General features: G+C 46.6%; 1 protein-coding gene across 1 annotated transcript; it reads left to right on the top strand.

Moving 5' to 3' along the window:
- The first annotated feature begins 15,964 nt into the window (after nt 1–15,964).
- LOC120698710 (pentatricopeptide repeat-containing protein At4g14170-like) lies at nt 15,965–17,961 on the top strand. The gene has a single exon (XM_039982420.1). The coding sequence runs from the start codon at nt 16,169–16,171 to the stop codon at nt 17,381–17,383; it is 1,215 nt and encodes a 404-aa protein (XP_039838354.1). The 5' UTR covers nt 15,965–16,168; the 3' UTR covers nt 17,384–17,961.
- The last annotated feature ends 4,662 nt before the right edge of the window (nt 17,962–22,623 follow it).

The raw sequence follows: 22,623 nt of genomic DNA, 5'->3' as shown, positions 1-22,623 counted from the left end.
CAGCAGTAGCTGTTTGTTTTATTTTTCGTGGTTAATAGGCTGCATGAAATGGGCTGAAAATTTCACAGTAGGCAAGTTATTTGGATATGTATCTTCCATAAAAATTTCAAACCCAGAATCTCTGTGTAACTTTATTTATAATAAGGACATGCTTAACCTAGTGATAAATAAGAAAAATCTTTCTTTTGCTGCATAAGGATAAAAGAGACAACCCATCTGAGTTACTTTGTGGAGTCAGTATAATGATTATTACTCTATAAATGGTTGCCCAAATAATGTAACAGAATATTTTATAAATCATCTTGAGTTGCATTGAATTACGAGTCTTTAGTGAAGAATTGATTAAATCGTATCACTAAAATAACTCACGTATATGCATTTCATATAGATTCGACTACTCTCCCTGACGGTACGTACGAGTTGGTGCCGGAGTCCGAGAGTGAGCAGCGTGAAGCTCAACTGAATCTAACTGAAGCTACTGAAGACCCGAACCCAGTTTCGGAAGAGCCCACAGCTAGTTACGCTCAGGAAGGCAAGCCCCGGAGCATGTCCTATCTATTTTAATTTATGCAACTAGTTGTATTCCTGTTTATTGTGCATTTAAGTTGCAGGAATTGTTTGGAACCTTAGTTGCATGATCCTAGGTACCTATGCTTGAACACTAGTATGTGTAGGTCGCTAGTCGGCTATGCTAATGGTTCGGTAGAAGTCGAGTGATTTCCTGTCACTCGCGAGCTCATAGGAGTTGAATACTTACTACACACTGCAATATAAGGTTTACGGGCGGGGTTGTTGTACTTGTGATACCCCGTCTGTTTAGTCAAAATGGATAAGGTCGCGGTGTGTGGTAGTGGTGGTTAAGCGTTTGAACGTACTAACCACATGCCGAGAATATGGTAATCGGTAAGCTTAAGTACCTGATGGAACCGGCCGTGGAACATACTCCCCACTGTCTGGTCTATGGTCACGCACGGGTGCAGGGCACCCTAGGACGGTGGGCCTGTTTCATGCCCGGGGAAAAAGGGGAAAAGTCGCGTGGGTGATTGCATTCCCCATGCGTGTGTTTAGGTCTGCCTGGCCAGGTTAACAAATTCGATTCGAATCGTCCGTCTCTCACGGATATTGAGACTGCTTAACCCTTTTGCCACATAGAGTAAGAAGTGGAACAATGATGATGAGAACTTTTGGTTGATTGATGAAAAATAATTGCTTTCCACCATGTATGCTTTAGGATAGATGCTAATGTAGAATGGTTAATCATAATAGAACTTGAAAGCTAAAATCGGAAAATAAGGACTCACTGCTTTTCGGCAAAGACAAACCCCTCAAGCCAAAAGCCTTGCATGTCTAGTTAGAGGGTTAGTTATATCCTAGTCGGGTAAGCCTTGCGGAGTATTAGTATACTCAGCCTTGCTTGTGGCTCAATTTTTGTTTCAGGTAATACTTTTGAGGACATGATTGCTAGTTTGACTTGGCCGTGTACTCTGCCTCCTGGTTGGTCGGTGGAGTGGGATACGACTCCGGCCAGCGATGGCCATGCCGAGTGATGTCATGTACGGGCTTCATCATGACACCATGTATCGTCGTTTAGAACTCGTTTTATTTCCGCTGCATTAAACTCTGATCTACTTTCAATCTGAACTTCAAGTACCTTTCGGAGATTTCGAACTTGGTTTGTAATAATTAAGTTAAGACTCTGTAATGTATTATAACTGTGAAATGTTGTACTCTCTGGGCTCACCTTCGTGTGAGTTTCATGTAAGCTTTGGGTTCGATCGATGCTAAGGTGGATCCTTCGGGACTTTACCCGACAGCGCCGCCAAATTACTCCGTTTGAAGTGCGTGTTAGCCGGGATTATCCTTAAGATGATGGTTAGCGCACTTGAGCCGGATTAATTAGGGTGGTACTGCCACAGCTGGTATCAGAGCCGAACAAAGCGCACACCCGAGAGTGCGACTAGATTTTAAAAGTTTTACTTAAAACTTAGCCACATAATCGCGTTTGGTAAATACGTTGGTTCGTTAAGGATTGTGTATAGTACGTAAAGCCCTAGGGAATATTATGGGAGTTTTAGGTGGCTATCTAACTTATGGTTTATTATAACTGACTTCCAGCACATTACTTTTTGTATTTTAAATTCAGTACTTTACATTATGTAACGACGCACCTACGCTAAGGTAAGACGGTAAGAATCCTCAGTCAACTGAGAGAGTTTGACCTTCCCGTCGGTGATGCGAGCCGAACGCTGCCCTCAAGCAGTGGCTTACTTGAGGTGCTGCCAATATACCAACTATTAGTTGGCTATATTGGGAGTAAAGTATACTCAGTCAGCTGAGGGAGTCTGACCTTCCCGTCGGTGATGCGAACCGAACGCTGTGCTCAAGCAGTGGCCTACTTGAGCTGCTGCCAATATACCGACCATCGGTCGATTATATTGGGAGTAAATGAAACCGTAAATACGTCGCCTCGGTAGCGTATGAGCACTGTCCATGCAGTGTGGGACGCATGGATGCCGCTTCTATAGTGAGCGGTAATGTATGGGGACGCTTTCATGTGTGCTGGCATGAAAGGTTCAATGAATAGATATCTGTCATTTTCTGCAGGTACACTAACCACGGTTACGTAAGTTAAGCACGGTTAGAACTCGGCTAGAAATATATATATAGGGAGAGACGTAAATTGTGCCATGCCACCGGTGCTAACCCCGTAAGCCCAAAACTATTTGGCAATTGTTTTTCTTGGGAGGACGATTAGGTCGTGCATGCATCATACTTATATAATTGAAAGCCATGGAAAATAGATATGGATTAGTCGGTAAGGTTAAGGTTGGCACGTGAGCACGGTTCATCTTCTCCCAATTAAGGTCCATCTAGAAATCTGTCTTTTCTGCGGTATCCTAGAAGATGAATTATTTGGCATAGTAGAAGACTTTATTTGTAGAGGCGCTAGTGGATAATTTTGCTCCAAAACTTGTCTACTAGTTGCTGTTTAAATTTGAGAATTTTTCAACTTGTATACCATAAGGTACACTAGAAACTTTGACACCCTGTTTTTCTGTCAGCTTGGAGCACCTGTGTTGCACGAATTTTTAGGCCGTCCTAGAAATGTTTTCTGCAAATGTGTTCAACACAAAACTTGTGCCCAATTTACTCACCAAGCTTCTGTAAAAATTTGGTGATTTTAGGCTTAGTGGTTTGACCTCAGCACTAGCTCTCTGGTCACTGAAAATTCTGGGCCGACAGCAAAGCAAACTATAAGGATAAGACCTTCTTAGTCTCTGATCTAGCTCTTAAGTTGACTAGCAAAGTTGTTTCTAACAACCTAAGGAATGTCCCTGTAAATTTTGAGAATTTTTAGAGCTCCATGCTTTCAGTTATACTCGTTTTTGTGCACTACCTAAAATCTGTTTTAGCCATCACTCACTTGTGTACATCTTTTGTACAGATGACTGCCCCTGCTCTCCTGGTGTTTGATGAGGATGGGCGTGCACACTCCGAGTGCACACACTGGCAGGGTTTTCCCTCCATTCTTTGGGAGGTGATGCGCGATGCTGGATATCCCAGTCCCCCGCGCTACGTGGGCGAGGAGTTCCATGAGATGGGAGTTGCGCGCTGTCGCGTGCGCATGACTCATGCTCCCCACCCTTTTCCAGATCACTGGGCTTCCTTGGAGCTGGAGGTAGTTGGACACCGTCTGGTTGACACTTGGGAAGTTGCAGCCATGACAGCACTCAACAAGTTTTGTGAAAAGAATTATGCAGCTGTCACACTAGCTCCTATTGGCCTCTTCCCAGCAGAGCAGCACAATGACCCTAACTGGCTTAGTCGGGTCGGACACACTGGGTACCTTCAGCAGAACAGAGCTGCAGAGACTATCTCCATGACAGTGAAGTGCATGAATGCACTCTACCGCTTGCAGACTTTACAGGCCAAGGCCATGACCCAGATCATTGCTTCTGCGCGGACCAGCCATGAGATAGTGATTGCTAAGAATGAGCAGATCAGGGATCTTGATGCCCATGTTGGCGAACTAGAGGGTCTAATTGAGGAGCGTGATGTTCTCTTGGACAACAGAGATGCTGACTTTGCACTTCTGGAGCAGCAGTTCACCGCCCAGCAGGTTCAGTTGAATGCTGCCTTTGATCACATTGAGATGTTGGAGGCTCAGCAGGCCCAGCCCGAGGCCATGGAGGAGGAGCCCCAGGAGGTTCAGGGTATCTCAGGACTTGACACTACGTCTGGAGTGCCCCTGCCACCACTTCCGGGAGCTCACTCTCCAGTGAGGAGCGAGTCTTCCGTCAACAACCTGGAGGACTTTTAGATGATGTCTTAAGTAGTCGTTCGCGCATACTCCTCTGTAGGGTAGCCTAACTTTGGATGGTGATGTAATAGGCTAACTAAGAGTTGAGTACCTCGCTTTTGTCAAAGAGTACCACTCCTATGTAAAAGTATCTTAATCGTTTAGGCGGAAGCTAAGAACTTGATGCATGGTTGTAATGGTTTAATTACAGTGGAGTCTATCGCTGCAGAAACTTGTCTGAATTTTTTATCCATGTTTCCTTGCATTTCTGGGCTGTGTGTTGAATACCAAAGTGGTTGGGAATTTCATGATCTAAGTGCTCACCAAATTTCAGCATTTTTAGACCTGTGTGTCAAAATTTATGGCCCGAACATTATACCTCGGCCTGCTGAAAAACAGACTGGACAGAGCAGGAGAAATTGAATTTTTCGCCCACCTTAACTGTCGATTCAGCTTTGGAGATGAATACCAAAGTTGTAGTATGATAAATTATCTATCTGCTGTAAAAATTTGGGCGCATTTCGATGAACAGAGTGCAAGTTATGAATTTTCTTGTAACAAACAGCGTTGCTGTCCCTATTGTTACGTGCTCCTTTCAGTTCTACTTTTCCGCGCTTACCCTTCTGTTCTTGGGGTTTGTCATATGTCATCCTACTAATGAGTGAATTTGCCATTCCAGATGGTGGGAGCGACACGTGGCAACCCTGAGGGTTTCGGGGACGCGAATGGTAGCAGTTCGCAGCGACCGCCACCCCCGCCACCCAACTTTGCGGAATATCTGGCCGCCCAAACCGAGTTACTCCGTCAACTCGTTCAGGGACAGCAACAACAGCAACAGCAACGGGGTGGACCCAATGTTCATCAACCTCAAGCTGCTGGTTACCCGGAATTCTTGGCAACTCAGCCCCCTCTGTTCAATAAGACAGAAGAGCCACTGGATGCGGACGCTTGGATTCGCACAATTGAGTCCAAGTTTTCACTACTTCTGGCACCATGCTCAGAACAAAACAAAGCTCGCTTTGCCGCGCAACAGCTTCGTGGTTCGGCACGTCTTTGGTGGGATAACTACCTTGGCATGCTCCCAGCTGATCAAGTTGTCACTTGGGATGAGTTCAAGGCTGCATTCAGGGGCCACCATATTCCAGAAGGACTCATGGACAGGAAGCTGAATGAGTTCCTAGCTCTTACTCAAGGGACACGTACAGTTCTCCAATATGCCCAAGCTTTCAACAATCTCTGTCAGTACGCGGGCTATCATGCTGACACCGATGTTAAGAAGCGTGATCGTTTCCGTAGAGGCTTAAACACCAAGCTCAAGGAACGACTAAACCCCATTAGGGTCGACACATACAATGAGCCGGTAAATCTCGCACTCACTCAAGAAGACTGTATCATGACTCACCGTGCTGAGAAAAAGAGGAAAGCGCCAGCTGGACCCTCTAGTGCGCAGCCACAGAGGTATCGCATAGTACAGAATGTTGCACCCCAGATTCCTCAGAAAGCCCCTCAGCCAGGGCGTTGGGTTATCAGGCCTCCACTGCGGCAAAGTGTTGCACGTTTCCCTGTTCCTCAGTTAACGGGCCCAAGGCCAACTGCTCCACCGCCAGCCCGTCCAAGTGAGGGAAATCGTTGTTTCAATTGTGGGAGCTCAACTCATTTCGCCCGTGAGTGCCCGCAACCCAGGCGACAAAATCAGGGCCAAGGCTTTAATCAGAACAACAAGAACAAAGGCAGAAGGCAAACAGTTCAGGTCAAGCAAGGGCGTATCAATTTCACCACTCTTGCAGAACTTCCTGAGGGCGCACCAGTGATGACGGGTACATTTTCTATCCACAACAAGCCTGTAGTTATATTATTTGATTCTGGTGCTTCGCATAGTTTCATTGGTGCAAAATTTGGTGCAAAAGTGGGTTTGGATTTTATTCACACGAAAGGGTCATACATGATATCAACCCCAGGGGGTAAAATTGCTTCAAACCAAATAACACGACTGGTGCCAATCAAGTTGGGTAGCCTGACCATCAACACCGACCTTATACTCCTACCACTTCAGGGTATAGATATCATCCTGGGGATGAATTGGATGACTCAGCATGGGGTTATAATAGATATTCCCGCCAGAGCTGTTGAACTAAATTCACCAAAATGCGGAGCCACTACTCTCTATTTACCCTTTCGAGAGTGTGTCAATTCTTGTGCATTTGCCATGAGCACATCCAACCTAGAAGAAATTCCTGTGGTATGCGAGTACACCGATGTATTCCCGGATGATTTGCCAGGAATGCCACCAGATAGAGAGATTGAGTTTGTTATTGAACTACAGCCAGGCACTGCCCCTGTCTCAAAGAGGCCATATAGAATGCCACCCAAGGAGTTAGCCGAGTTAAAAATCCAACTTCAAGAGCTTCTGGACAAAGGTTTCATTCGCCCCAGTGCATCACCTTGGGGTTGTCCAGCCCTCTTTGTAAAGAAAAAGGATGATAGTTTGAGGTTGTGTGTGGACTACCGACCTCTCAATGCGGTGACAATCAAAAACAAATATCCCCTTCCCCGCATTGATGTTCTCTTCGATCAACTGGCTGGAGCTAGGATTTTCTCAAAGATTGATCTTCGCTCCGGCTATCATCAGATTAAAATTCGTCCATGTGATATTCCTAAAACCGCATTCTCCACACGGTATGGACTCTATGAGTATTTAGTCATGTCTTTTGGTCTCACAAATGCACCTGCCTATTTCATGTATCTCATGAACTCGGTATTCATGCCTGAGCTCGACAAGTTCGTCGTGGTTTTCATTGATGACATCCTTATTTATTCCAAGAATGAGGAAGACCATGCTAAGCACCTGCGCATTGTTCTCCAACGTCTTCGGGACCATCAGCTCTATGCTAAATTCTCCAAATGTGAATTCTGGCTAGATAGTGTGAAGTTCTTGGGCCACACTATTTCCAGTGAAGGCATAGCCGTGGATCCTAGCAAGGTGCAAGAAGTGATGGACTGGAAACCTCCTACCTCCGTTCATCAGATTCGCAGTTTTCTTGGTTTAGCCGGGTATTATCGTCGATTCATTCCGGATTTCTCCAGAATTGCTAAGCCAATGACCGAACTATTGAAGAAAGGAGTAAAGTTTGTGTGGGATGAAAAATGTGAAAAGGCTTTCCACACCCTAAGGGAGCAGTTGACTACAGCACCTGTCTTAGCTCAACCTGATAACACCAAGTCCTTTGACGTGTATTGTGACGCGTCAGGTACTGGTCTTGGATGTGTGCTCATGCAAGACAATAGAGTTATTGCTTATGCGTCACGAGCTCTTCGACCCCATGAGCAGAATTATCCTACTCACGACCTTGAATTAGCAGCGGTCATTCATGCTCTAAAGATATGGAGGCATTATCTCATGGGTACTCATTGCAATATCTACACCGATCACAAAAGTCTCAAATATATTTTCACTCAAGCTGATCTAAATATGAGACAAAGACGGTGGTTGGAATTAATCAAGGACTATGATCTTGAGGTGCACTATCACCCAGGCAAGGCTAATGTTGTAGCAGATGCTCTCAGTCGCAAAGCTCATTGCCATTGCCTATCCGTGGAATCCTATTCGGAAACCCTCTGTCATGAGATGAGGAAGCTCCAGTTGGAAATGATTCCCCAAGGTACCTTAAATCACATTTCAGTTGAACCAACCCTTCATGATCAGATCATTATGGCCCAATTACATGATAAGGGTGTTGGGATCATTAAACAGAAACTCTCTCAAGGAGAAAGGAAGTATAAGTGTTTTCGTCAGGACCATAAGGGAGTCCTATGGTTCGAGAGTCGTTTAGTTGTTCCGAAAAATCATGATCTTCGGAAGCAAATTCTCGACGAGGCACATCTTTCCAAATTTTCTATTCACCCAGGCAGTACCAAGATGTATCAAGATCTTAGGTAGAATTTCTGGTGGACTAGGATGAAAAGGGAAATTGCTAAATATGTCTCGGAATGTGACACCTGCCAGAGAGTCAAAGCCAGCCACTTGAGAGTAGCCGGTTTGCTTCAACCTCTACCTATCCCGTCGTGGAAATGAGAAGATATAAGTATGGACTTCATCGTTGGATTACCCAACACATCCCAGAAGCATGATTCCATTTGGGTTATCGTGGATAGACTCACTAAGACGGCACATTTTATTCCAGTACATACAACTTACACTGCCAAGAAGTACGCTGAGATCTATCTAGATCGTATTGTTTGTTTGCATGGGGTACCCAAGACCATCATTTCTGATCGTGGGACACAGTTCGTTGCACGCTTTTGGGAACAATTACAAGCATCTCTTGGGACAAAATTAATTCGAAGCTCAGCTTATCACCCACAAACTGATGGACAAACGGAGAGGGTAAACCAAATCCTGGAGGACATGTTAAGAGCTTGTGTCATCCATTATGACAAGAGTTGGGACAAATGTCTAGCTCTAGCGGAGTTCTCATACAACAATAGTTATCAAGAGAGTTTGAAAATGGCACCATTTGAGGCCTTATATGGTCGACGGTGTCGTACCCCTTTGAGCTGGTCGCAAGTCGGAGAACGAGTAGTATTCGGACCCGATCTCGTAACAGAGGCAGAAGAGAAGGTGAGGGTAATACAAGAGAATTTAAAAGCCGCCCAGTCTAGGCAAAAGAGTTATTTTGATAAAAGGAGAGACCCTTTGCAATTTGAAGTGGGTAATCATGTCTATCTTCGCGTCTCGCCAACCAAGGGTGTACAGAGATTCGGCGTGAAGGGCAAATTAGCTCCACGATATGTTGGCCCTTATGAAATCACTGAGGTTTGTGGACCCGTGGCCTATAGACTGCGACTTCCTCCTCGACTGGCAGCAGTACATGATGTTTTCCATGTTTCTCAACTCAAGAAATGTGTTCGGGTTCCAACCAAGATCATTGAGCAAACAGAGATATTGGTGGAACCTGATCTCTCTTATGTCGAGTATCCTATCAAGGTTCTAAATCAAAAAGAAAGGGTCACTCGAAGAAAAGCAGTTAAAATGTACAAGATTCAATGGAGTCACCATACCGAAGAGGAAGCTACTTGGGAAACTGAAAGCTACCTAAATCAGAATTTCCCCGGTTTTCTGAATTCAACTGGAGGTACACCTCTTTCCAGCACTTAACTTGCTTATCTGAATCTCGGGACGAGATTCTTTTAAGGGGGGTAGGCTGTAACACCTCAGGTGTTTGGCACTATTAAACAAGCAATTAACATGCAATGACACAGTTAACCCTAGTCGGTTAATTACTTAAAAGCCGGGTTCCGTTTAAATACACCAAAAAGTCAACTCTCGCATCTTTGATTAAACGAACTTTTGCCCAACATGAAAGTTGTAGAGCTTGACAAGATAAACAACTCTCGTGTCCAAAGTTTTTCAAGTTCTAACATGAAAATTTGAGAAAAACCCCGAAACACAAGCGGGATCATTAAACTGGATTTCAAATTTTAAACTTTCAAACCAACGCTCAAATGCATTTTTGCCTAAAAGGAAAGTTGTAGGAAATTTAATTTTGAACAACTTTCGTGTTCAAAATTTTTCGAGTTTCCATTGAAAATCTTAAGTTTGAACCAAGTCAAACCGCTGACTTTTTCTCCCTCTCTCCACTCTCTTTCTCTCTCCCCTCTCTCTCTTCCCCGCTGACTCTCTCCTCTCTGCTCTGTGCGCGCGCGCGCAGGCACTTGAGCGCGCGTGCGCTCGCTGCCTCGCTGCGCTGCTGCCGCGGCCTTGCTGCCTCGCTGCCGCCGCGCTACCTCGCCGCGCCGCTGACGCCCCTCCACTTGAGCGCGCATGCTGTCCTCGCCGCGCCCAGCCCGTTGACGCGCACGCCGCGACAAGCGCACGGCGACGCGCCGCCTCGCCGCCGTAGCGCCCAAACGGGCCGGCCGTGCACCTGCTGCCCGCACGCCACCCCGCCATCATCGCCTCGCCTTCACTGCGTCGCTGCCCCGCTGCTGCCTCGCCGCTCAGCCACGCCAGCGCGCCATAAACGCGCACGCGGAGCGCCACGGCTACCCTCGCCGCCGACGCCCTGCTTCCTCCGCCGAGCGTCCCGCCCCCTCCTCACACCCTCACTCCCCTATTTAGCTCGCGCCGCACGTGTGCACGCACGCCCGCACCCCATTCCCCTCGCATCTGCCCCACCCCTTCGCCCAGAGCGGCCAGCGCCGCCGCGCCACCGCGCAGCGCCGCCGCGCCCCCATTTTCCGCCCGCCGAGCCACGGCTCTCGCGGAGAGCCTAGCTCAGCCCTCCTCCACCCCTATCGAGTACCCAGCTAGCTTCGATTCACCCCCAGGCAACTCCCAGGCCCGCCCATTTTCACCCAGAGCCTCCCAGCGCCGCGGAACACCGCCGTCGCCGTCGTGGACATCGCCGGCCACCCGCCCGCCACGGACCTCCTTGCTCCGCCCCTCCCCGCCTCCAATCAACCCCCGAACTAGCTTCCTCATGGCGCCGTGAAGCTCCCCGGCCGGCTCTTGCCCCTCCTCCCACACCGGAGCGCCGTCGTCCGCTGCAGCCGCCGCCGCCGCTCCCTGGGCGCCGCCGCCGACCCTGCTCCGGCCGCCCCCGTCGACCGCATCACCCATCCTTAGGTAGAGCTCGGTGAGCTCTCTCCCCTGGGCCCCATCCCAGCCGCCGGCGAGCCCCTCCTCGCCGGGAAAACCCCCACCGCCGCCGCCTCTGTCCCCAACTCCGGCCAGGGACCCCTGCGCGAATAGTTTTAGGTTTCCAGGGGGTTCTGTGAGAATTCCAGGGACCCCTTTGCAATCTGTGTTTTTGTATTTTCTAGATTTTCCAGTGAACTTGTAAATTCGATTAAAAATCGTAGAAAAATCAGAAAAATTCAAACTCAACTGTTCTGGAATCTTTGAAAATAGATCTACAACTTTTGCTTCATTAACTTTTTCATTTGCTCAATAGTTTTTATGTCATTTAAAATGCAAAGGAAATGTGCTTTATATTAGATCTCAAGTTACAAGCATGTGTTGTTAACCATTTTTGGTAGGTAGGTTACATGTTAGATGTATAAGCCTGTGTAAAAATTTCGTGGACAGTTTACATACCTAGCTATCATTTTATTTAACTCTTGTTGTATGCCTAGGAGGGATAGTTTTATTTACCCAAGTTGTTATGTTCTGTTTCATGGGTTCAAACTTTTACAGTACTTGTATTTTAGTTCCAAGAGTCTACAGAAAAAGTTTGAGAATTTTTAGTTAAGTCAATCTGGACCAAATGATTTTTGGTGAGGATAGCTACACTAAATCATTAAAAATAGTTTCTGTGCATGAAAAATTCTAATAATTTTTCTAGAGATTAACCTTGAGTAAGTAACCGTTCTAGTAAAATATGAGGCTCTGTAACTTGCTAGAACAGTCTGTAGAAATTAGTTTTGATCCATGCAGCTATACTTTGTATTATTTTTCATGCCCTGTACATTGCTTGTTTAATTGTGAAAAATTTATGGCAGGCTTATCTTTAGGTATACAACCCTCAGTTAAAATTTCATGACCATTACTTGCAGATTTTGGCCTGTAAAATTCATTTTTGTTTGCAGCAGTAGCTGTTTGTTTTATTTTTCGTGGTTAATAGGCTGCATGAAATGGGCTGAAAATTTCACAGTAGGCAATTTATTTGGATATGTATCTTCCATAAAAATTTCAAACCCAGAATCTCTGTGTAACTTTATTTATAATAAGGACATGCTTAACCTAGTGATAAATAAGAAAAATCTTTCTTTTGCTGCATAAGGATAAAAGAGACAACCCATCTGAGTTACTTTGTGGAGTCAGTATAATGATTATTACTCTATAAATGGTTGCCCAAATAATGTAACAGAATATTTTATAAATCATCTTGAGTTGCATTGAATTACGAGTCTTTAGTGAAGAATTGATTAAATCGTATCACTAAAATAACTCACGTATATGCATTTCATATAGATTCGACTACTCTCCCTGACGGTACGTACGAGTTGGTGCCGGAGTCCGAGAGTGAGCAGCGTGAAACTCAACTGAATCTAACTGAAGCTACTGAAGACCCGAACCCAGTTTCGGAAGAGCCCACAGCTAGTTACGCTCAGGAAGGCAAGCCCCGGAGCATGTCCTATCTATTTTAATTTATGCAACTAGTTGTATTCCTGTTTATTGTGCATTTAAGTTGCAGGAATTGTTTGGAACCTTAGTTGCATGATCCTAGGTACCTATGCTTGAACACTAGTATGTGTAGGTCGCTAGTCGGCTATGCTAATGGTTCGGTAGAAGTCGAGTGATTTCCTGTCACTCGCGAGCTCATAGGAGTTGAATACTTACTACACACTGCAATATAAGGTTTACGGGCGGGGTTGTTGTACTTGTGATACCCCGTCTGTTTAGTCAAAATGGATAAGGTCGCGGTGTGTGGTAGTGGTGGTTAAGCGTTTGAACGTACTAACCACATGCCGAGAATATGGTAATCGGTAAGCTTAAGTACCTGATGGAACCGGCCGTGGAACATACTCCCCACTGTCTGGTCTATGGTCACGCACGGGTGCAGGGCACCCTAGGACGGTGGGCCTGTTTCATGCCCGGGGAAAAAGGGGAAAAGTCGCGTGGGTGATTGCATTCCCCATGCGTGTGTTTAGGTCTGCCTGGCCAGGTTAACAAATTCGATTCGAATCGTCCGTCTCTCACGGATATTGAGACTGCTTAACCCTTTTGCCACATAGAGTAAGAAGTGGAACAATGATGATGAGAACTTTTGGTTGATTGATGAAAAATAATTGCTTTCCACCATGTATGCTTTAGGATAGATGCTAATGTAGAATGGTTAATCATAATAGAACTTGAAAGCTAAAATCGGAAAATAAGGACTCACTGCTTTTCGGCAAAGACAAACCCCTCAAGCCAAAAGCCTTGCATGTCTAGTTAGAGGGTTAGTTATATCCTAGTCGGGTAAGCCTTGCGGAGTATTAGTATACTCAGCCTTGCTTGTGGCTCAATTTTTGTTTCAGGTAATACTTTTGAGGACATGATTGCTAGTTTGACTTGGCCGTGTACTCTGCCTCCTGGTTGGTCGGTGGAGTGGGATACGACTCCGGCCAGCGATGGCCATGCCGAGTGATGTCATGTACGGGCTTCATCATGACACCATGTATCGTCGTTTAGAACTCGTTTTATTTCCGCTGCATTAAACTCTGATCTACTTTCAATCTGAACTTCAAGTACCTTTCGGAGATTTCGAACTTGGTTTGTAATAATTAAGTTAAGACTCTGTAATGTATTATAACTGTGAAATGTTGTACTCTCTGGGCTCACCTTCGTGTGAGTTTCATGTAAGCTTTGGGTTCGATCGATGCTAAGGTGGATCCTTCGGGACTTTACCCGACAGCGCCGCCAAATTACTCCGTTTGAAGTGCGTGTTAGCCGGGATTATCCTTAAGATGATGGTTAGCGCACTTGAGCCGGATTAATTAGGGTGGTACTGCCACACAAGTAGGCCAATCTCTCAAAGACATGTAAATGTGTAGGGTATACGCAATCATTGCCCCGTTCGGCTGGCTGGCTGCTGCACCGATTGCTGTGCTGATTAAGACTCATTCGGCTGGCTGGCTACTGCACTAGCCAGCCGAAACGGAGATACATGTTAATGGATGAGCATGTATGCGATGTATACTGTAGGACTACCTTCATTTGTACTGTTTTTTGGAGAAAAAGTTAGATCATTCTGCAAGTATATCTTGATGTTTTTAGGAGCTTCCACAGTAAGAATCACTATTCAATGTTTAAGCATGACCGCAAGGGTTTTACTATTCGCAACAGTGGGGCATGGCTACGTGATGCATAAGCATAATTCTTGTTTTTTTTTTGCGAGAGGGACGATGTATATATTAAAAAGGAGCACAGTATATTCCCCCTCTTACAAACAGGACCCCGAAGAAATATGAAATTACAAGAAGGACCCTAAGAGCCCTGTTCATCTTCCTCCTTTGCTTCGATCCGCCCGGCTGTGGCCCGGCTGTAACACACGAACGAAGCCGAAGAAGCCTGTATCTTCCACTTCTCCGCCAGAGGACCTCAACGCATGATGAAGCCGCAAGATCCACCGCCTCGGAGCTCCAACCAAGACGGATTTTGAGTCGATGAATGGAAATCGGCAATCCAACCGTCGGAGAAGCAGAAGAAGAGAATCTAGCGCCGCCGCTCCAAAACAGGCACGACAGCCTAGAAAAAGATCCACCGCCGGTGACAAAGCCACCAACGAGGAACAAGCATCCCCAGGGGGAGCACAGATCCATCCCCTTCGCAAGAAGATAGACCACATACCTCGCCGACCCGTCGGTGACGAAGAAGCCGACACCAAGACCGGCACCGCCATCGTCGACTTCAACGAGCAGGAGGAAAATTATTTGGCGGCCGAAAAGCAACACCGCCAGCACCACAATCCTCCAGGCAACAGCATACAGGCCGTCGCTAGCAAATCGTCGAAGGAAGAACCTCCTCCTCGCTAGCAGGACCTCTACCACCGCCGAGGAACAAAAGGACCATTGCAACACTGTCGTCGTGGCCAAACTAAACTACCATAGATCTATACCTACCTAGAAAGTATGCACAGCCGGCGGTCGATTCCCCGCTCCCCCATTTCACCGGCACCGGAGAAGGCGCCGGGGAAGGGGGGAGCTGCCGGAATGGGCCCCGGAGACGATTTTCCGCTCTCCCTGCTCTACTATAGTGCTCGAGAGAAGGGAAGAAGGACCCCCCCGCTGATGATGCATAAGCATAATTCAACTCCTATATAAAGCGGCTTTTGTGATCACACAGGTTAACATGATGAATAACCTCTACGAACAAGTTCTATACTTCAGAGCATCTCCAAAAGCGCTGGGTCCAGTTTGTAACTTGTTTGACGCGACGAACTCACCACATTCCGTGGACTTGTTTGTGTTGTGTTTACGGCTCTGTACACGATTTTACATCCATCGAAAACCCAGAAGACAAAATAGGTGGCCCAGTCAATCTAGCCCAACTCAGTTTGTGCTTGGTTTGGGCCTAGAGAATCAGACCCAACACTATTTTACTATCAGGCTCAAAATTGCCCGGCTTCCGTTAATGGCCTGAAAGGTTTAACTTAAGTCCAATCCCAGTGGAGGATTCATATTGATGTTTTCAAGATAGCCACGTAAGCAAGAAGACTATGAAACAATAATTGAAACTATCTCTCCCAATGCATAATTTCATGTGTCGTTTCCTAAGGTCTATATTGCATTTAATTTCAAAACTCATAGAGTGTAGGTATTTGTGTAAAGAGAGTTTTTTCTCTTTTTTCTTAAATTCTATGCCATATCATCATATAATCTTACATGTCATGCTAATTAATGTGCATGAAACTTTTACTCTTTTCGTTCCAAATTATAAGACATCCCAAGAATCTTGGAGAATCAAAATAATCTCAAGTTTGACCAAGATTATAGAGAGAAATATAAAAATTTGTATATCAAATTGATGTCTATGAAAATATAACTAATAAAGAATTTAATGGTACTTAATTTATATAATAAATATTATTATTCTATTATATAAATTTGGTTAAATATAAAAAACTTTAACTCTTCAAAATTATTAAAATGTCTTATAATTTGCAACGGAAGAGTATGAAACTCCACTGGGAATGGCCTAAGAAAATACCTGCAGCCTTTCTGAAAAAGAAAAAGAAAATACCTGCACGCACACAGCAACAACACAACACTCCCGTCACTCCAGCAGGCTAGCACTGTCCCCGCCCACCTCGTTGTCGGCACGCGGCAGTCGGCGGCGAGACGGGGACCGCCTTGACGGCGTCGCCAGCCGCCTCGGAGCGCCACATGCCTCCCGCCCTCGCCGCCACGCTTGCCTCCTGCAACGCCCTCCTCGCGTCGCTCGCGCGCTCCGGCCGCCCCGCGGAGGCGCTCCGCACGCTCCGCGATATGCTCGCTCGGGGCGTCGCGCCGGACCACTTCACCCTGCCCCCGGTCCTCCGCTCCTGCGCGCTCACCGGCGCCGCGGGGTTCGCCGCCTCATCCCACGCGCTCGCCGTGAAGCTCGGCGCGCAGGACAACCTCTTCGTCGCGTCCGCGCTGGTGCTCTGCTACGCGGGCCTGTCGAACCTCGCCGACGCGCGGAGGCTGTTTGACGGAATGCGCGAACGGGACGCCGTGCTGCGGACGTCCATGCTGTCCGCGTACGCCCAGAGAGGGGAGCCAGACGCGGCGCTGCGGTTCTTTGGTGGCATGGTGGCCGCGGGGATGGAGCTGGACGCGGTGGTCATGGTCAGCCTGCTGCTCGCGTGCGGGCAGCTCGGGTGGCGCCGTCATGGGAGGAGTGTGCACGCCTGCTGCGTCCGGAGGTTCCTAGGGATGCCTCTGTCGCTTGGGAACGCGCTTGTGGACATGTATGTCAAGTGCGGGGACTTCACGTTCGCTGAGAGGGTGTTTGCTGGGATGCCTAGGCGGGATGTTATCTCGTGGAGTGCACTGATCCTTGGTCATGGTTTGAATGGGCGTTCTGATGTTGCATTGGGTCTTTTCGATAGAATGGCAACTGAAGGAATCCAACCAAATTCGGTCACCTTTCTTGGGACATTGTCAGCTTGTGCCCATTCAGGCATGGTGGACAGAGCATACTCTATCTTCGAGGGGATGAAACGGTGGGGCATCGAGCCTGAACTGAAGCATTACTCTTGTATGGCCGACACGCTTGGTAGAGCAGGGCGTGTCATTGAGGCCGTGAAGTTGATAGAGGAGATGCCTTTTGAGCCTGACGAGGCAATGCTTGGAGGTGTACTAGCAGCCTGTCGTGTGCATGGAGAAATGGAGGCTGCTGAACGGGTTGCAAAGAGATTGATGGACATGTCTCCTGGGAAGAGTGGCTACTATATGAGCTTGGCAAACATATATTCAGATGTAGGAAGGTATAGTGATGCAGAGAGAATAAGAGGCTTCATGAAAGAAGTTAAAGTCAACAAGCTTCCTGGATATAGTTCAGTTGAATTGGATGTTGATAGATTTCATGTAACAAGCAATGGAGTTAGAAGCACTTAAAGCAGATTCTACTCTCTGGTGCCCTGCCCACAAATGGATAGAGGTGCTTAGCGGATAGAAAGAGTGAATGAGATGTACTGGCAACACAGCATGAGCACATGATAGTTATAGGCTTCATAATGTTGTCAGTTACTGTGTTGTGCTGTCAAAATGTAAAAAAGCCACTTCTTGAGCTGATATGGACAACTTGATAAAAATAAAGCATGATGATCATAAATTGAAATCATGCAATTCTCCCAAAGTCGTTAAGGACGAAAAAGACAGTCCACTATGTGTGGCTGGGGGTTAAAACAGCTTTTGAAACTGACACATGATGATACCCAAGTTTGTTGACACATGAGCAGAAATATTTGGTTAAGGTTGGTCCGGTATTCACAAGAAGTGGATTGGCAATATGGTGGTGGGTTCATTTGCTAATAATTTATTCTCCGTTACTAGTGTTCCTTGTTCTATAGAACAGGAGATGGGAAAATGATAGGCTAATGTGGGCTGTACTGACGATTTCAGTCTTGATGCAGTGCTAATGGATATTGTACTGGGTTTCAACTTTGTCGGTGTATAAAGTTGTTGCAGTGATTCTTGAAAACTGTACATGGACCCCACCACAGGGGAGCGGACCCAGGAGCTGATCGACGCCATCAAGAGCTTCGTCGCCCGCAACTGAGTGTTTCTGCTTGTGAATGTGCGCAATTGAGGTCAACGTATACGCGTCATGGTCACGTCTCCCCTGTGCCAGCAACATTTGGCTTGAGATTCAGCCTTCTCATGCATTTTTATGGATGTCAAAAGTTCAAATAAGCACCCATTGGTTCTATGATCTCTTGTTCTTTAAGAGCCAGCTAATTTTCGGCCGCCCGTACGGGGAAGCACCAGAGATCAATCTTCTGCCATCATTTTTTCAAAATCTTTAACAGCGCAATTTCCTTTTTGGCTTCAGCGTCTCTCCCGTGCCCAATTCCCAATGCCACCCCCCCCCCCCCCCCCAAAAATCACATGCCTTTTTTATGTACTGCTAATACCAAACGTATATAAACAATAAAAATATGTGGCAAATTTATATAAAAGTGATGTAATAAAAATATATATCAATTATACAAACACATATATAATAGTTTTATGTGATGAATATTTTATAAACAAACGCTTACACAAAACTGCAAAAAAAATTGAAGTTAACAAGTTTTAATACAGGTAATTCTGAAAACTCAAGGAGAAATTGGAAGAGAAACTTAGCGATAAATGTTGGAAACAAAAAAAAAATTGCAGTGATTCAGTACTTTGAAAAGAAAAGTGGACAAGAAAACATTCTGTAACAAAGAATCTAGAGATAGATTTTGGGATTAAATTTTAGGGAAAAACAAGGAAACAAGAAATCGAACAAAGTAAATTAGAGAAGATATTTAAGAACATATGTGTTCAAGGCAGAACGTACGTATAACAGAAACGTAAGAAAATAGTTTTTTTAGATTCTACGCAAAAAAAAGTGAATGAAAAATTTATGAACATCACTTTTGTAAAAAAATTCAAATAAAAATAAAAATAAGTAAAAATTGAAAAACATGGACAGTCGCACTGCTGCCCGACCTTGCGCGCCATTGAGGTTGATGGAGCCGCACACTGGCGCGCTACCATGCGGGGAGCCAAGCCGAAGAGGCTGTCGTGGCGTGCTGAGGGGGTGGTAATGGGTCATGGTCCTAGTGGTATTTTCACAGCTCAACATATTTGTTAAATTTTTTAGCTCAAAATTATATAAGATTATAGTCCAACTTTTTTAGGGTCCAGCCCTTAGATTTTCTAAGCTAAAATCTAAGGTCCTTTACCACCTTGAGCCCCACTCATGCATGCCCCCAGCTACCTACCGGCATGGCTGCTAGACGTAGAGAGAAGAGGAAGGGGAAACGGAAGGTGTTGGGGATAAGGATTATGGGTACCTCCAAGAGTAGTCCATTAAGGTTAATCAGGTTAAATAATAATAAGGCCGAACAAAGTGACCAAGGCCCAACATGACAAATTGACGGACTGGAAGGCCCAGTACGAAAGGGACGGCCCACTTCCCTTAGAAGGGCGCTACCTCACCCGATAGCTGACCCCCAGAGGAAGGGGCCCAACACGGCCGACCTCTGCGGAAGAGTTCCGCCTCGCCCGACCATCACGTGAGGTTCCGCCTCGCCCGACCCCAACCAGAGGGCCCGCGCGACCTGAGGACGTGGGCCTCCTGGAAACCAGGAGGTTTGTCGGGTAGAAGCTGGTCACCGGAGTGGTCCCGGGAAGTCAGGAACGTGACCGTCCTCCACTCCTATACGGAGACAGAGTGGGTGACATATCTGCCCGCGTGGATTCAGGCGGAGGCGCGGCCTTGCCACCCGATCAGAGACCATCAACAATGGCCAGGAGGCGTGCGCCACGTCAGGACAAGACAGAGAGCCATGCCCCGCAAATGGAGGACGCGGCAGCCAGGAGGGGGCCCGGCTGGCAGGCGAAAATCCCTCCTCCCACGACGATATGGTAGATTTTGTGTCAGAGCGTACGGACAGGACATCTCCAACAATTCAAGTCAAGATAAGTCAACAGGATCCACCGTTGAGTCAACAAGCAAGGGTCGGAGTCGCCCGATCCCCACACATTCTCTCTCTCTATGTGTGTGTATGTCCTCACCCCTTGGTCTATAAAAGGGGGAGGGCACGCCCTTTGCAGGGCATCCGAACAGACCCACTCGCACCCGCACTCGAACACACACCTTCGACCAGAGACTTGGGACCCTTGTCCTCTCTCTCGCCCTTTTGTAACCCCTACTGCAAATATTTGAGTACAAAAGCACGAGAGCTCAAACTGGATGTAGGGACGTTCCGCCCAAACCAGTATAAAACCTTGTGTCTTTACTTGTACTACCATCCGATCATGTGACGCGCACACAAATTTACAGTCGGTGATCCGAAACACCGACAGAAGGGGAAAGGAATGATAAAATTGGAGCCGGATGAGAAGCTAGAAATGTATTATACATAGAAAGGACTCGACATTGTGTGGGCAGCTGTCATGGGGTCCGCTCATGTGCACCGAAGCGTGTAGGTGTAGACCGCTTGAGCGCTATGCAAATTCAACCATAAAATCAGTTTCACGTGGCAGGGAGAAGATTGATTGGATGATTATATATCATCATCTCCGAGTAGAGAATTTTATGGCAAACATCTGTATATGTGAAAAAAATCTTATGGTTTAGTTTGTACGAAAAATTTCTTCATATGTCAAGCTTGCTTACCAAATTTACCACGTCAAAAATACGTACCATTTAACAAGTTGAACTAGGTTGATATAATTTTGGTGTTCAAAATATTATTAAGCGGTGACTCCATACAAAGACCAGACAGCACACTTAATAGCCTAGTTCATACTTTCAGTTTTCCAAGCAATGATGTGACTGGCACTAACAAAATGTTGACCTAATAAACAAGCATCTTTAGGTCGTATTCGAGTCTACACCATTATTCAGGGGTATATTCTAAAATATCTCTTAAAAATCGAAAAGTTAAATCAAAAGAATAAGCGAGTATGTTTCAGTTGCAAATAAATAACTACAATACTCCATCCTTTTCTTTCGATGTAGAGCGCATTAGGATTACAAAGAAAAATCAAATCCCGCAGGTTGTGAGCCACAATTCGTAAAATAGTATGCATGCTTAACGCGCAGAAGTCATGCAAAACATATATGTATTTTACGTATTTTTTTTTCATACATGGATTTTATTGTAATTGATGATATATTGCCAAACTTTTTTGAAATCCTAATAACTCCTGTAAAAAAGAAACGGATGAAATCTACACCATGCAGTTCACCCATTCCCGTACTTGATTTTAGCTCATTGTGTGATGTGCTTGCTGATGTCTGCGCTCTGCTCATTTTTTTAGATAAAGGAAACCTGCCTCACACACCCAGGGTGGATGGTTACAACCAAAGTTACATAAAAGAGTAGCACTTAGACTACAACCTCCAAATCAGAGACACAAAGTTCAGGACTACTGAGACACATAGATCAGGATTATTGAGACACACTGACGACTTCAGTGACGACCGCAACACTGAACAAAACAGAGCAGCGAGATCAGCTAAACATGGCTACATCTGAATTCTTCTTCTAAGATTCCATCCCGCCATGTGAAAAAAACTCCAAAGCCAATCCCTCCAAGCGTTGACTACTCTTGATCAGTGCAGTCTTCTCTTCCTCTTTAGAAAGTGATGCCCATTCCCTTGTCCAGTAGGTTCCTCTAAAGATGACCTGCAAATAGGAGTTAGGAACTTTTCCATTGAACACGGCATCATTCCTACGGAGCCAAACAGCCCAAAGAGCAGCAGCGCCAACAAGAGCAGTCTGCGCTCTGCGCATGACCGACTCAAGTCAACATGTTCCGGTAGCCAGATGACACGCTCAGTTTATTTGCCAATCTTTATTTCCCAGGAAATAGCTTATTCCTTGACCCCGACTGACCCGAGCCGAGACTAGCTAGCTAGCAACCAAAGTTGCCCCGGTTCATACTCCGAAGGCAATTGCGTCCCCATGTGCTCCGAAGTTGCCGCAGGAGGACGGACCGGATTCCCGGCGGCGAGAGTCAGAGAGCTCCGCGTCACCGAGAGCAGGTCCCGGTCTGGTTCCCTCCCTTCACACAGGTCCACACGCGCGGCACCCGATTTTCCTAGCCTTTTTAGGCTACCTGCCCCCGTCGTCTCGCGGCTCGGCCGCTCCGCCGTCGCGACTAGACCTAGGCATCCTTCGGGCCGGATCGGATTTGGGTCGGGCAAAAAAAACCCGGTGTTTTTTCTAGCGGCCCGTGCCCGACCCGACCCGGTGGCCGGGCCGTAAAATTGAGCCCGCACCCGACCCGACAGCCAGTCGGGTCGGGTCGGGCCGGGCCTATGTAAAATGTCGGGTTTTTTCGGGTTTCGGGTCAAAATTTTTAGCCCGTGCCCGGCCCGTCAGTCATACCGGGTCAAAAATTTTGATCCGAGCCCGCCCATCAAACTCTTCGGGTCGGATCGGGCTATTTTCGGGCGGGTTGGGTCGGGTCTGTCGGGTCGGGCAGCCCATGCCCAGGTCTAGTCGCGACCGGGAGATCTGCTCGGAATCGACCCGCCAAGCGCTGTGAAACTTCCGTTCGATCAGGTCGGTCTCGGGCCACACAAGTCGCACGCAACCGCCAGTCTCCCGAGAGCTCGCGCGCTGCCTATAAAGCCCCGGCTCCCGGCG

Source organism: Panicum virgatum, chromosome 3K (assembly GCF_016808335.1).
Source record: "Panicum virgatum strain AP13 chromosome 3K, P.virgatum_v5, whole genome shotgun sequence".
Taxonomy (NCBI): domain Eukaryota; kingdom Viridiplantae; phylum Streptophyta; class Magnoliopsida; order Poales; family Poaceae; genus Panicum; species Panicum virgatum.
Note: the sequence above shows the minus strand (reverse complement) of the source record. Positions and strands in the feature narration are given on the sequence as shown.